We start from the raw sequence: 12,081 nt of genomic DNA, 5'->3' as shown, positions 1-12,081 counted from the left end.
GTTGCTTTCCACCTCAGCCAAGGTACAGAATTGCGGCTCCCAAGCCTCAATGGCCCCTCCCCACATCCTTCTCCTCCAAAGTCTGCATCTCTCTATCCATTTCCCTCCCAATCTTCCTCCTCTATGCTACCTTCACAGCTTCCTCTTTCCCTCACAGGTGGCCCTCATCAGTTGCCTCCCTCACAGGAATCTGTCATCCTTCCCCCTTGCCCATCAGGGGCCTGGGGGCCCCACCTAGGATGCTCCTGAAATGAAAGAAAGCTTGTGTACATGTGTGTTCTGTGCATTAAAGTCAGAACCAACGGACAGGAACTCTAATAGGGCTTTCAAGTAAAGTGAGACATTGAAAGAGCATTTTTATTAGTTTCACTCCTCAGTGAGTTTCCTTGGCTGAGTGGGGATTCAAACCCTGTTCTTCAGAGTCGTAGTCTGTCATTCTATCCTACACTACAGAGAGACACTAAGCAGGATTTTTGTATGGAAGGATTATGAGACAAGCTAAATTCTAATACTTTGAATTCCCTAATTCTAATTACATGCTTTTTGTAGAAAGCTGTAGTTGTCAGGTTTGGGGGTTTCAGTAGAAAACAAAGGAGCGCTTGCAAGTGTGAAGCCTGCCCTTTCCCTTCCTTAGAAAGTGGTGGAGTGCATCGTGCTTCACCATATTTCAGCTTCTCTTGTGGACTATCAGAAAATCTTGGAAGAGAGAGACTCATGGATTAGTTAAGCATTTTGTACTTTTCCATTTATTTCCATAGAGGTAAAGCAGGCATTTGATAGCTAAGGAAATTTTAAATTTTTTATTCTTGAAATGTTGGTGAAAGGAAGAATAAAATTCCAGAACAAAGGGCCCTGTTATTTGTAATTGATCATAAAGTGGTTCATATTGGCTACAAAAAATACTGTTCCCAAAATTTCAAATGGCTGCTAGAGTCCATAGCAATTGTGTTTATTCTTCAGGGTTAAATAAACACAGGAAGGTTGTATACACACTTGCCTAATAATTAAAACAATTCTGTGTAATTTCTGAAGAGCTGCAGTTCACAGTACATCTGCACAATGTCTAGTGTAGATGGGGTGATGGTACTGCAGATCATCTAATCATCAATACCCATTGTTTCGGATCCTTATACTGTGACCATCTTCATATCCCCTTCCCCTTAAGACTGTGTCTGGGTTTCATAATTTTATGGAAGAAGGAAGACTGCAGTGCGTTTTCTAGGGCCATCTGTGCAAAAATGTCCGGCATTACTGTTTATTGTTAATTCCCTGTACAAAAGCATTGAGATACAGAGTAAAAGTGTATACAGGGCTATACCTTTGATTTCCTTCTGCTTGTTCCATTACTGAATGTCTGTTTGCAAAGTTGATCGTCAAGCTTCAAATGCTCAGGTTGTACGGTTCTCCTTAATGCTGTGATTGCCTTCCATTTCTCCTGTACATTTATTTCCTATTATTGTGCAACAGCAATAAATGGACACCTTTTCTCAGCTATGGGAACTTGGAATCCTCAGATTTTCCAGATTCTGAAGTTTGTAGTTCAGAATTCCTTCTCTTTACCATTGATGCGATGCCATCTTCTTTGAACTAGGAAGTGAGGTCACCTAAAGGAATGCTGAGAGCTGAGCAGCTAGCCCCTTTCTCACTCTGCTCACAGCTGGAAGAGGAAGCAGCTGCCTTCCACCCAGCAGCCAGCCTACGTCAATAGAAAGTGTTTTGTCAATAAGTGGAAACATTTAGGGTTTGGGATGTTTTCTGGTGGGTGAATATTATCACTGCTATTTCTACTGTCTGAGGAAGGTGGTGTGATTGTAATGAGAAAATGTATTGATCAATGTCAGGTAGTTCCGTTTTCCATGTCGGTGAGCCTTTCCAGGGTCAGCAGATTTACATCCCTAGCAGAACCAGACATTCGGATGTAAACAAGGAATGAGGAAAGTGTGGCCTTTAGGATATTTTTGCTTGGCTTCCATTGTGTTTGTGTTTTGTGTTGTCAAGTGGGAACTGACTTTATAGCAACCCTAATAGGACTTTCAAGGTAAGGGAGATATATAAGGCTAGGCAATCTGTTCAAAGGAAAGGAATCAACAGAGTTTCAGTCCAACAGCATCTGGAGGGCTACATGTTCCCCACCATGATACTAACAGTAGAAACTGAAGCTTTTTTAAATACTGTATCAAAGATGGAGTATCAGAATCATTTCAAAACTCGCTGATACATAAAATCATCTCAGATGGCAGTACGTTAATGATACTAACTCTCCCAGACACTGATTTTGGTAACTTTGATGGGACTTAAAACACAGAGGCTGTTATCTTGAACTGATGCATGGAAATAGATTTACTTCTAAAGTTGTTTAGAAGCATTTACACCAATTACTCTAGAAACGAAAACACTTGTTACTTAGTGCTACTCTTTGTATAAATAGAATCAGAGAATAGTGAAGTTGGAAGAGGCCTATATCCAACCCCCTGCTCTATGCAGAAATACAAATCGAAGGATATCTGCCAGGTGGTTGTCTAAGTTTCTTGAATGCCTCCAGTGTTGGAGCACTCACCAACTCTCCTTGGTTCCATTGTTGTACGTACTGTTCTAACAGGAAGTTCCATTGTTGTACATACTGCTCTAACAGGAAGATTTTCCTGATACTCAACCAAAATCTGTCTTCCTGCAACCTGAGCCCATCACTGCATGTCCTGCACTCTGGGATGATTGAGAGCAGATCCTGCCCCTCTTCTGTATGTTAGCCTTTCAGGTATTTGAAAACTATTATATCTCCCCTCTCTTCTTTTCTCAAAGCTATACCTGCTCAGTTCTTTCAGTCTTTCCTCATAGGGCTTAGTTTCCATACACACACTGATCATCCTTGTTGCTCTTATGTGAGATTATTCCAATTCGTCAGCATCTTTCTTAAAATCTAGTGTCCAGAACTGGACACTGTGCTAAATAGAGGGGAACTAGCACCTTGCAAGGTTTGGAAACTATACTTCTGTTGGGTAAAGGTTCCCCTTGACATTTAGTCCAGTCATGTCTCTAGGGCGCAGTGCTCATCCCCATTTCCAAGCCATAGAGCCAGTGTTTTGTCCATAGACAGTTTCCATGGTTGCGTGGCCAATGTGACTAGACACAGAATGCTGTTACCTTCCCACCGAGGTGGTACCTATTTATCTACTTGCGTTTGCATGCTTTCAAACTGCTAGGTTGGCAGGAGCTGGGACAAGTGACGGGAGCTCACTCCGTCATGTGGATTCGATCTTATGACTGCTGGTCTTCTGACCTTTCAGCACAGAGGCTTCTGCGGTTTAACCCGCAGCGCCACTGCTTCTCTTAAAAGGATATGCTTGTCAGAAGTGGGATTCAAACCCATGCCTCCAGGGGAGACTGCGACCTAACGCAGCACCTTAGACCGCTTGACCATCCTGGCAGCTTATACTTCTGTTAATGCAGCCAAAAATAGCATTAGCCTTTTTTGTAGCCACATCACACTGTTGGCTCTTAGAATCATAGAAAAGTGAAGTTGGAAGGGCCTACCAGGCTATCAAGTCCAACCCAGGTCATTAATAAAAATATTGAAGAGCACCAGACCTAGGACTGAGCCTTGGTATGCCCCTGTTGTTACCTCCTCCTCACAGTTGGAGAAGGTAACACCCTCTGAATACGATTCTGTACTGTAATTATACAATTGTGTGCAATCAAGTCAATTCCAATTTATGACAACCGTTTCCAGGGTGTTCTAGGTAGAGAATACACAGAAGTGGTTTACCATTCCCCCCTTCTGGGGGCATCGTGGGACTGTACAGCTTGCCCAAGGCTAAACAGACTGGTTGTTCTCCTTTGAGGCACAGTGGAGAATCAAGCTCAGTCTCTTCAAGAAGATACAGTACTTAACTCACTGAGCTATCCAACCAGAAGAAGGGAATGGTTAACTGTTTCTCTATATTTTCTATCTAGGAAACCCTGTAAGTCAGAATGGACTTGATGGCAGTTTTTTGTGAGCCAGAAGAAAATGCCATGTATTTTGGTGTTTTCCCACTGGTAAGATGTGATAACATAACATTCAGGGATGTAGTGTTCTGTTTGTTCACTGAGACCAATTGTATGCTTGAACTCGAAGGTAATAGTCCATTCTAATTTCTAGGCATTTTGCCCTTGTGTTTCTGTGCTATTGCTACTGTTATTGAAGGAGAAGGTCTTTTCTAGGTGAGGATTGTCTGTGACTTCCATTGCTTCTTTGCAGTACAGCTAAACTTCATGTGCTGCTTCCATTATTTTAAACAAAAGCTTCTTTTGCACAAAAGTTGGTTTCTTACTTAAATGTCTGTCTAATTGCCTCTCCAATTTCAATAAAAATAGGAGAAGGGATATTTTTCAGGCTTGCTGAAAGGACAACCTCCCGGTTTTCCCAAAGTATGGAAATTGTAGTGATGATCTGCTTTGGGCTGAGCGAGCAGCAGACTTGTCTAATCAACCTGTCTCCCACAGACAAATCTTCTCCATTCCTAAAGCCACCGATTGTATATTGTTGGTAAATATTAACTTCATTCTGTTTGCCAAAATAAAGAAAATATTTTTCTCTGTCTCCTTATTGCAAGAACAGGAGGTGCTCCCTGGGCATGAAATGATCTGTGCTGGTTTTCCGAGTACAGTGGATTCTCAACTTACAGACGGCTCCACTTACAGATTTTTCGAGTTACAGACTTCTCTGGCCACAAAATTTAGGTTTGACTTGCAGCCGGAGAATCGAAAAATGGAACAAAAATGGCCTGTTACGGGATTAATCGGTTTTCAATGCATTGTAGGTCAATGGAGCCTCAACCTACAGACTTTTTGACCTGCAGCCACTGTCCCAATATGGATTAATTCCGTATGTCGATGGTCCACTGTACCACAAGGAACCACTTTATAGCTGGGTCTTCTTCTGGTTAGCAACTTATTCTGTAGCACACTTCTGATTATTCCCCTTTGTTATGATTATTCATATAGGCAAGGGTTAGATGTGCTCTGTGTCTAAACTCAACCTTGGTACATAGGAGGTGGGCCCTTTCTGAATGATTTATAAAATTGTCCCTCAATTATAAGTTGTTTTTGTAAGGCGTCAGATCAGTTGCTGTGTTTGTGGCATTTGGCATGAAACATTCATTTGAAAGATGCCTCCTTCTCACAAAAGTGTATCTGGACACTACCTCAGTGGAAATTTGGAGAGTGTGTGTGTGTGCTTGATGAAAAGACCTTCTGTCATCAGGAGGTTTCAGGCAGATAAGACAGACGCTCAAACAATTGTTAACAGTTGTATAAATGGGCCCACATAATTGTATGAATGGATTGTAGTTTCGGCTCTAAAGTTAGCAGCACTGGGCTGGGTCAGGATGCAAATAGATGGTAGGCTCGGAATTTCCATGTAGCAGAACTTGGAAAAACTATGGTCAGGACTGTGGAGACGTCTAATTCCCAGAGTCCCCCAGCTGGCATAGCCAGGCCATGTTGGGTGGGGGATTCTGGAAGATGTGAACCCATGAAATGAGTTTTTCCAAATTCTGCATGTAGCTTTAAAAGATTCTGAACTGCTTTTTAAGAAGGGTGCAAAATGTAGTAATTTTGGATTGGTGCATTTATTTATTTTCCTGATCAAGCAACTGTTTGAATAAAATCCTTGCATACTGTTTCTTTTGAGATACAACCTGAACCAAATGACTTCCTCAAGGCTTAGTAAATGATCCTGATAAATTGTTATCTGACTGCATTAACACACAATCTCACATGGCGATGTAGTCTGTTCACCTTATCGTGATCCTTTTCCTCTAGTTAGAGAACATGGAGTATAAGATGCCAAAAGAGAGCTACGGTAAATCTGAAGATCAGGGTCCAGAATGTCAATTTCTCTGCACCAAGACTACCCAAAACATTTTGTTCCTTGAGGAAGAGGAAATGCTGGTTCCCGTTTCCATTCCATGGACAAAGAACAACCAGACTGGCACTGTAATCTTTTTCAATGTGGGTGATTTGGTCCTCCATCACAACTGAAGGCAATACACTAGCTTAGGAGGCTTAAGCCAAGCTGCATGGCCCACAGCTCTCTCCTTTAACATGTGGCTATTGTCTCCTGGTTTCCTCTGTCTAACGCAGTCATGGACAATCTCAGCCAAAGTCAGTGCCACCCACACCCCATAGCATACTAGACTGGGCCCAGAAATGGTTGGAAACAGATATTTTAATTAAACATGAGGTACTTGGGCAAGTACTTCTACCTTCCTAGGGTGGGAGACTGGATAGCTAAGTCTTGGGCAGCTCGGCAAGACACCTGATCTTGGGAAAGTCAGGTGCTTTCTGGAGGCCTCTAGGAATGGAAATAAGCTATTTTTGTCCAATGAATTTTCCTTCCAGACTTTGGGGAATAAAACGTTTTTTTTTAAAATGCCTCTGTGTGTGCTCATGCTGGTCACCTGGCCAACTTAGTAGGGGATGGTTTTGCTATACACTGCAAAAAAAGTTTTCTTCTACAGTATTCTGTTTTATCTCACCTGATTGACCTTTCTGGCAGTTATATGATTACTAAATGCACCAGAGATTTTTTTTCATATGCACTGAAAGGAGCAGGAGCAAAATCAAGAGATGTTGTGCTTGTAAATCTAATTAGCACTTGGGCCAATGTCACCTTCATTTGCTGAACTGGACTTCAGACTTTGGCAAGGCTGTAATCAAAATATTTTATTTACATTTCATTATGTTTATAAACAAGAGCTTCCTTGCTCATTTCCAGTTTGCTGACTTGATCAGAAGAGCCTGTACACAAACGTAAATCCAGGTAGTTTAATTCTGACCACTTGTCAGATTTAAAAAAAAAAAAACACCACACACACTTTGATTTAAAGCAAAGCAATGTGGTTGGATCTACATTATGTCTCTGAAAGCAAAGCAATCCAAGCCACAGATCAACCCCTCACTCAAAACATTGCTGTATCTTTTTAGTGCCTTTAATTCTTCCTCAAGCATACATCGACTGTAGCGTAAACCTGTGAGGCAAAATCCTGTTTGCATAACTTTCCACCTGCATAACTCTGACCAGGTGCAAGAAAGTTAATTTAAACCATTGAAAATTTTCTATCTACTCTCCATTTTCAGGTTGCAAAACTCTTTGGGGAAGACTCAAGATATGTGCAGGGGGAAGACTTTAACAATAAAAAAAAATTGTCACCAGATCACTCCCAACAGTCTTTCTCTAAAACAGTTCTGTCTGGCCTTCCAAGGAAACTATGCTCACTCACAAAGGAGAGGGTGTTGCTATTGAGCCTGTCTTTCAAACAGACATCAGGCATTGGTGTCTGCTGAGAATTTCCCTCCCAGGTAATACACTCTACAGTCAAACATGTTCCATCAGGAACCAGGTTCTACTCAAGTTTGAAGGGAGACAGAAACCCCTAATGTTTACTTTGCAATTACCACTGCAAGATCACTGAAAAGAATGGGGAGTACAGTCTCACTTTGTTTCTACAGTGGCAAGATAAAATGGACAGCAGGGTCTTGTGCCTTTAGTAGCTGTGTAGAGAAGGAAATTGCTACAGGTGTGGCCTGCAAGAAGAGCTGCACCTGGTAAAAATGCCCGCTCCTACACAATTGTTAAAGGTACAGAAGCAGAGCCCTTCATTTTATGTCGCCATCCTAAATGGAAGCCAACCCTAAACATACAGTTCCTGTAACTCCATCTTATAATGAATCTCATCCTGAAGTGTGGAGACAACTGTATTTTCTCATTGATTCAATGGACCTGCTCTATTGTGATTTACTGTGCTAAGCAACAGAATTTTGGTTATTACATGATAGGTGAGCTCTTCTTAGTGCTTCATAGTAAGGATGTCCAGGAAAAGTCTTGAGCTTTATGGGATGTTGCTCCACCTCTGCTCCTCCTCCTCCAGATGAGATTTACTTTTGGTTTCTCCTTCCTCGCTTGGAATCATAATATGCCTTTAAAAAAATTTAATCTAGATTGAACACAGAAGGTCTGCGAAGGGGGCTCTCCAGCCCATAGATGACCAGCAGGTGCATGTTCCACCCAGTGGTTGCGCCAGAGTTCCACTAATACCCTTGATTCAGTCTGTTTCCACATATTTGTCCAAAAACAGTGCACACTGTCACTATCAAATCTCTCGCCTTGAGCTCCTTAGAGAAGACATGGAATGCTATTGTTCAAATAATCCTTTATGTTGCAAAAATGCTTGTTTGGCCTTCACTCTCCAGAGAATAAAAATGTTTCTTATATTATTAGATAAGGTCAAGGCTTTTGTTCAACGTGTTGTCCACAGGGAATTTGACAAAATTACGTTTTGAACAACTCCCAGAAAGCCTTACCTCTCATAGCTGTTGGCTAGGGGATTCTGGGAGTTGTAGTCCAAAAAGCAACTCATCCACATTTATGGTAAATATGCTATTATGCCCCTTTAACTTTAAAATTCAAAAAGACCCATTTTTGTGCCTCTTGAACTTTAGGGTTTCACTCACTAGTGCCCTGGCCACTGCCTCACACACAGTCCTGTCTCAGTGTACACACACAATGGCACAAATAAACCCCTTGCCCTGCCTTCCAGAGTGCGGGCTGTTCTCTGGCCCCCCACTAAGAAGATCCTACAGGAGGAAGCAGATCCGGGCAACATCAGCAGCTGCTTATCTCTGCTAGGATCTTGAGTCAGCAGGAGGAGGAAGAGAATAAGAGCAACGACCTAAGCTTCAGTAAAGCCACTGTCTCTTGCAACATCAACCACAGAGAGAGGACTTTTTGTACGCTGTAGCAGTAACCGCTTCTTCCACTTCATGAGTCGCTCATCACAGCAGTATCAATGGGAACTTGTGGCCTGGTTCTTATCTTTAAGTGTCTTCTGATGTTCCTGGACTTTGGGTGGCAAGGAGTAGGGAATCCCAGGGCAGAAGCGGCTCGGCTAAGAGAGTACTACATCGTGGCACAAGTTACTAGCTGGAACTATAGCTTGTCGGTGGAGGAGTTGTCCAGGTAACAAAATGTTGGGCCCAAGTCATGTAAAGGTGATATCATTGCAGGGCATTTTTCTGAGCATATAAAAGAGATTACATAGAGCAAGCCACTAAATAATTTCAATAATAAGTGGACGGTGATTTTTAAATTGTAGTGATGTTGCTGTTTCCCCCCCCCCCCGCATATGTTGACTCTTAATTTGGATGTTTGCTGTTTTCTGTAGCTGCTGTTTCCCTAATTTGGATGTTTTATGTGTCTATGTGTGTTAGTTGCTATTTTTTTCTATCTGCTTTTCTCCTCTTAGCACTGTTACATCAAGTGTTACTTTTGTGTTTACAAGGAGCAGTTTCAGTTGTTGGTGAGAGCAGAAGTTAGGTGTACAACCTCACTCTCATGCTCTTAGTTGCTAAACTGTTGCTTTTCCCTGTGTTAAAAGTCTTTCCTGCTTTGCTGTTCCTTTTTAAAATTGTAGTTTGGGTGTATGTTGTTTGGATTTAAATTCACTTATTTTTTGAACTGTATATATATTGTACAATACTTTGGACACACACATCGAACACAGGTGTGAAAAACACCTTTTAAAGTAATGAGCAAGGGAGCAGAATCAAGGAAAACTGTACTACTGGTTGTAAAAATTAGGCAACAGTCTTAAAGTCATAATAATATTTCCCCTTGCCATTCTCTTTCCCCAAACAAGCTGCTCCAGACCCTTTCACTTTTTTGTGTATCATTCTCTCCAGCATTTGCTCTTTACTCCCAGTACTGTTTGCTGAAACTGTGTCAATATTCTGGCCATTTATCATCTACTTCTACAATGATCTCTCTCTTTTTTCTCCTCTAGCCTGCCAGCTGCACAGGTGTCACATTGCACATTTAGTTTCATGGTTCTAGTCCTCTCTTTTAAAGTTCAGCGTCTTTCACTTCTTTATGTATATGCTTAGTTTTGCTTCTTCCATTCCATTACCCTTATTTTCTCTTCTCATATTTGATCTCTGTGCTTTCTGTTATGCAGCTCTCAAGGTTGCCAACTTTGTTTTCTAAGAGGGCTCCCCCATCTTCAATGACAGTAAAACTGATTGTAATTAACCAGGGCTCACTTTTCCTAATTGTATTTTTCCTAATTTTTGTCTGTCACACGGAGATACTGAAAGTATAATAGCTTTCCCAGAAAAAACACACTAGGGCCCATTCTTCTTACGCTTAAGTACTGTACTCTAAACCTTTCTTTCTTCAAGACTGACAACTGAGACAGCTTTTTTGGTGTGGGTTTTTTCGGCCCATGTGTTGCTTGGTTTCCTATCCCCTTTCATTTTCAGTGGCTTGATTAGGAACAGCATCATACTCATGGTATGTACAGCAGTAATATAGGTACTAAGGCAGTGGGGGAGAAAGTTGCAATATAATATTGGAACTACAATGGGGCAGTTCCAGGTTTGCAGCAGAATTAGGTGGTCAGCTAGGCTGCATGAATCTTCTGGGGTGGGGGTTCTATTCTTCCTGCTTACACACTTTTTTCTAACCTGCAATATGTAGTATTATGAAAAGTATGATGTCTCCACACTCCAGGTTACTCTGGCTTTTCCATGAACATTTTGGCACAGGAAGCAGACAAGTGGAGAAACAGGGGCGATGAAAAATCACACACTGTATAATGTACTGTACATTCATCTGGGAGACAAAAGAGGAAGGGAAAGAAAAAGGGAATATATGGAGTTCCTTGGTTGGATAGCAGTCATGTATCTTCTACTACATATAGTTTCAGCTTCAGATTGTTTGACAAATGTAAATATAATGGTTGTATTAGTGGTGAAATACTTCTATTTACTTACATGCATTTACAACACATGACAATTGTGAAAAAAATGGCTTAAAAACGGTAAGTAGTACTAGGTAATACATATACTTCAGCTGAGGGTTTATTTTTACATAGACCACCGTGCAAGAGGCATTCAGAAAGAAATGCAAAACTCTCTTAATCAGAAAGGATGTGTGGAATTGAAGTCTATTGGTCCTGTGCATTTCATTTTTGTGTCTCTCTTTTTGAAATGTTTTGCTAGTTTGTAGTTTTATTTTAACGAATACTGCAGATGGATGCCTTATTATTTAGTGCAAGATAAACTATTTTGAAGACAGATGTGTAAATTATATTAAGGCAGTTCATATATGATTGGAAGGGGCATGTATGCAAACTGATTTTGTCTTTTGAAATGGCAGCCCAGATGGCTTCTGTGAGGGGCACCCCATGCATCAGGTGCTGTGACTCACCAAGGGAACAAAAATGGTGTCGGATGTACAGTATTACTTAGGGGAAAGAATTCCAGAGACAGATTTCCACAAGGGAAAAAAAGCCTTCTTGCCTTTTGTCACATATTTCTGCCCAGACATTGCCAGGATTAGGAGCATCTCAACGGAGACACTCTAAAATATGTTAAATATATCTGTTAGTTTTTGCAGGTGTGTTTTGACTTGTATAAGGTAATTCTATCATGGGATTTTTATACATTTTTTCTCCCCTTATGAGCCACCATGTATAATAAGTTTATTCTAAGACTTCTTCTATTTCAGTCTGCCCAAATCAGATCCTCTGTTTAAGAAAATTATTTATACAGAATATGAAGCAGATTTCAAAACAGAAAAACCAAGGAATGGGCTGTCAGGTAAGGACAACAGTATTTTCAGAATGTCACGAGGTTAGTTTCCCAGTATAATTCCCCTGCGGTTATAATTGTAAATGAACAACTGTGTTGAATGTCACGTATTTATTTACAAATGTATTGCATCATCCTCTTTATTTTCTACATACACTGCCTTCCAAACTAGTCTGCAGGCATTTCAGTTTCAGTGCATTGGTACAGAACTGAAATTGGTCATGGCCCCCACCCTCAGTCTTCTATACTCAAAGATAAGACACAAAAAGGAGAAGAGTTTACAATGGCAGAACAGCACCCCTTACTTCACCCAACACCTTAAAATGAATGCAGCAATATCACACATAAACAAACATTGGGGGGGGGGCAATAGACCAACAGTTAGCCAGGTGGGGTTGAGTATCTTGTCCATCTTGACCTTTGCATGTAAACCTTTTTCTTGATCATTCCACA

General features: G+C 41.1%; 1 protein-coding gene across 1 annotated transcript in view; it reads left to right on the top strand.

Annotated features, from left to right (window-relative positions):
- The first annotated feature begins 8,313 nt into the window (after positions 1-8,313).
- F5 (coagulation factor V) overlaps positions 8,314-12,081 on the top strand; it is a 44,374-nt gene continuing 40,606 nt past the window's right edge. The window contains exons 1-2 of the mRNA XM_020784942.3: positions 8,314-8,998; positions 11,546-11,637. Of these exons, the coding sequence (XP_020640601.3) occupies positions 8,829-8,998; positions 11,546-11,637 (262 nt within the window). The 5' untranslated portion in view covers positions 8,314-8,828. The remainder of the gene's footprint in view (positions 8,999-11,545; positions 11,638-12,081) is intronic.

The sequence above is a fragment of the Pogona vitticeps genome, chromosome 3 (genome assembly GCF_051106095.1).
Source record: "Pogona vitticeps strain Pit_001003342236 chromosome 3, PviZW2.1, whole genome shotgun sequence".
Taxonomy (NCBI): Eukaryota; Metazoa; Chordata; class Lepidosauria; order Squamata; family Agamidae; genus Pogona; species Pogona vitticeps.
The sequence above is the reverse complement of the archived record's forward strand: the minus strand, read 5'-3'. Positions and strand labels throughout refer to the sequence as shown.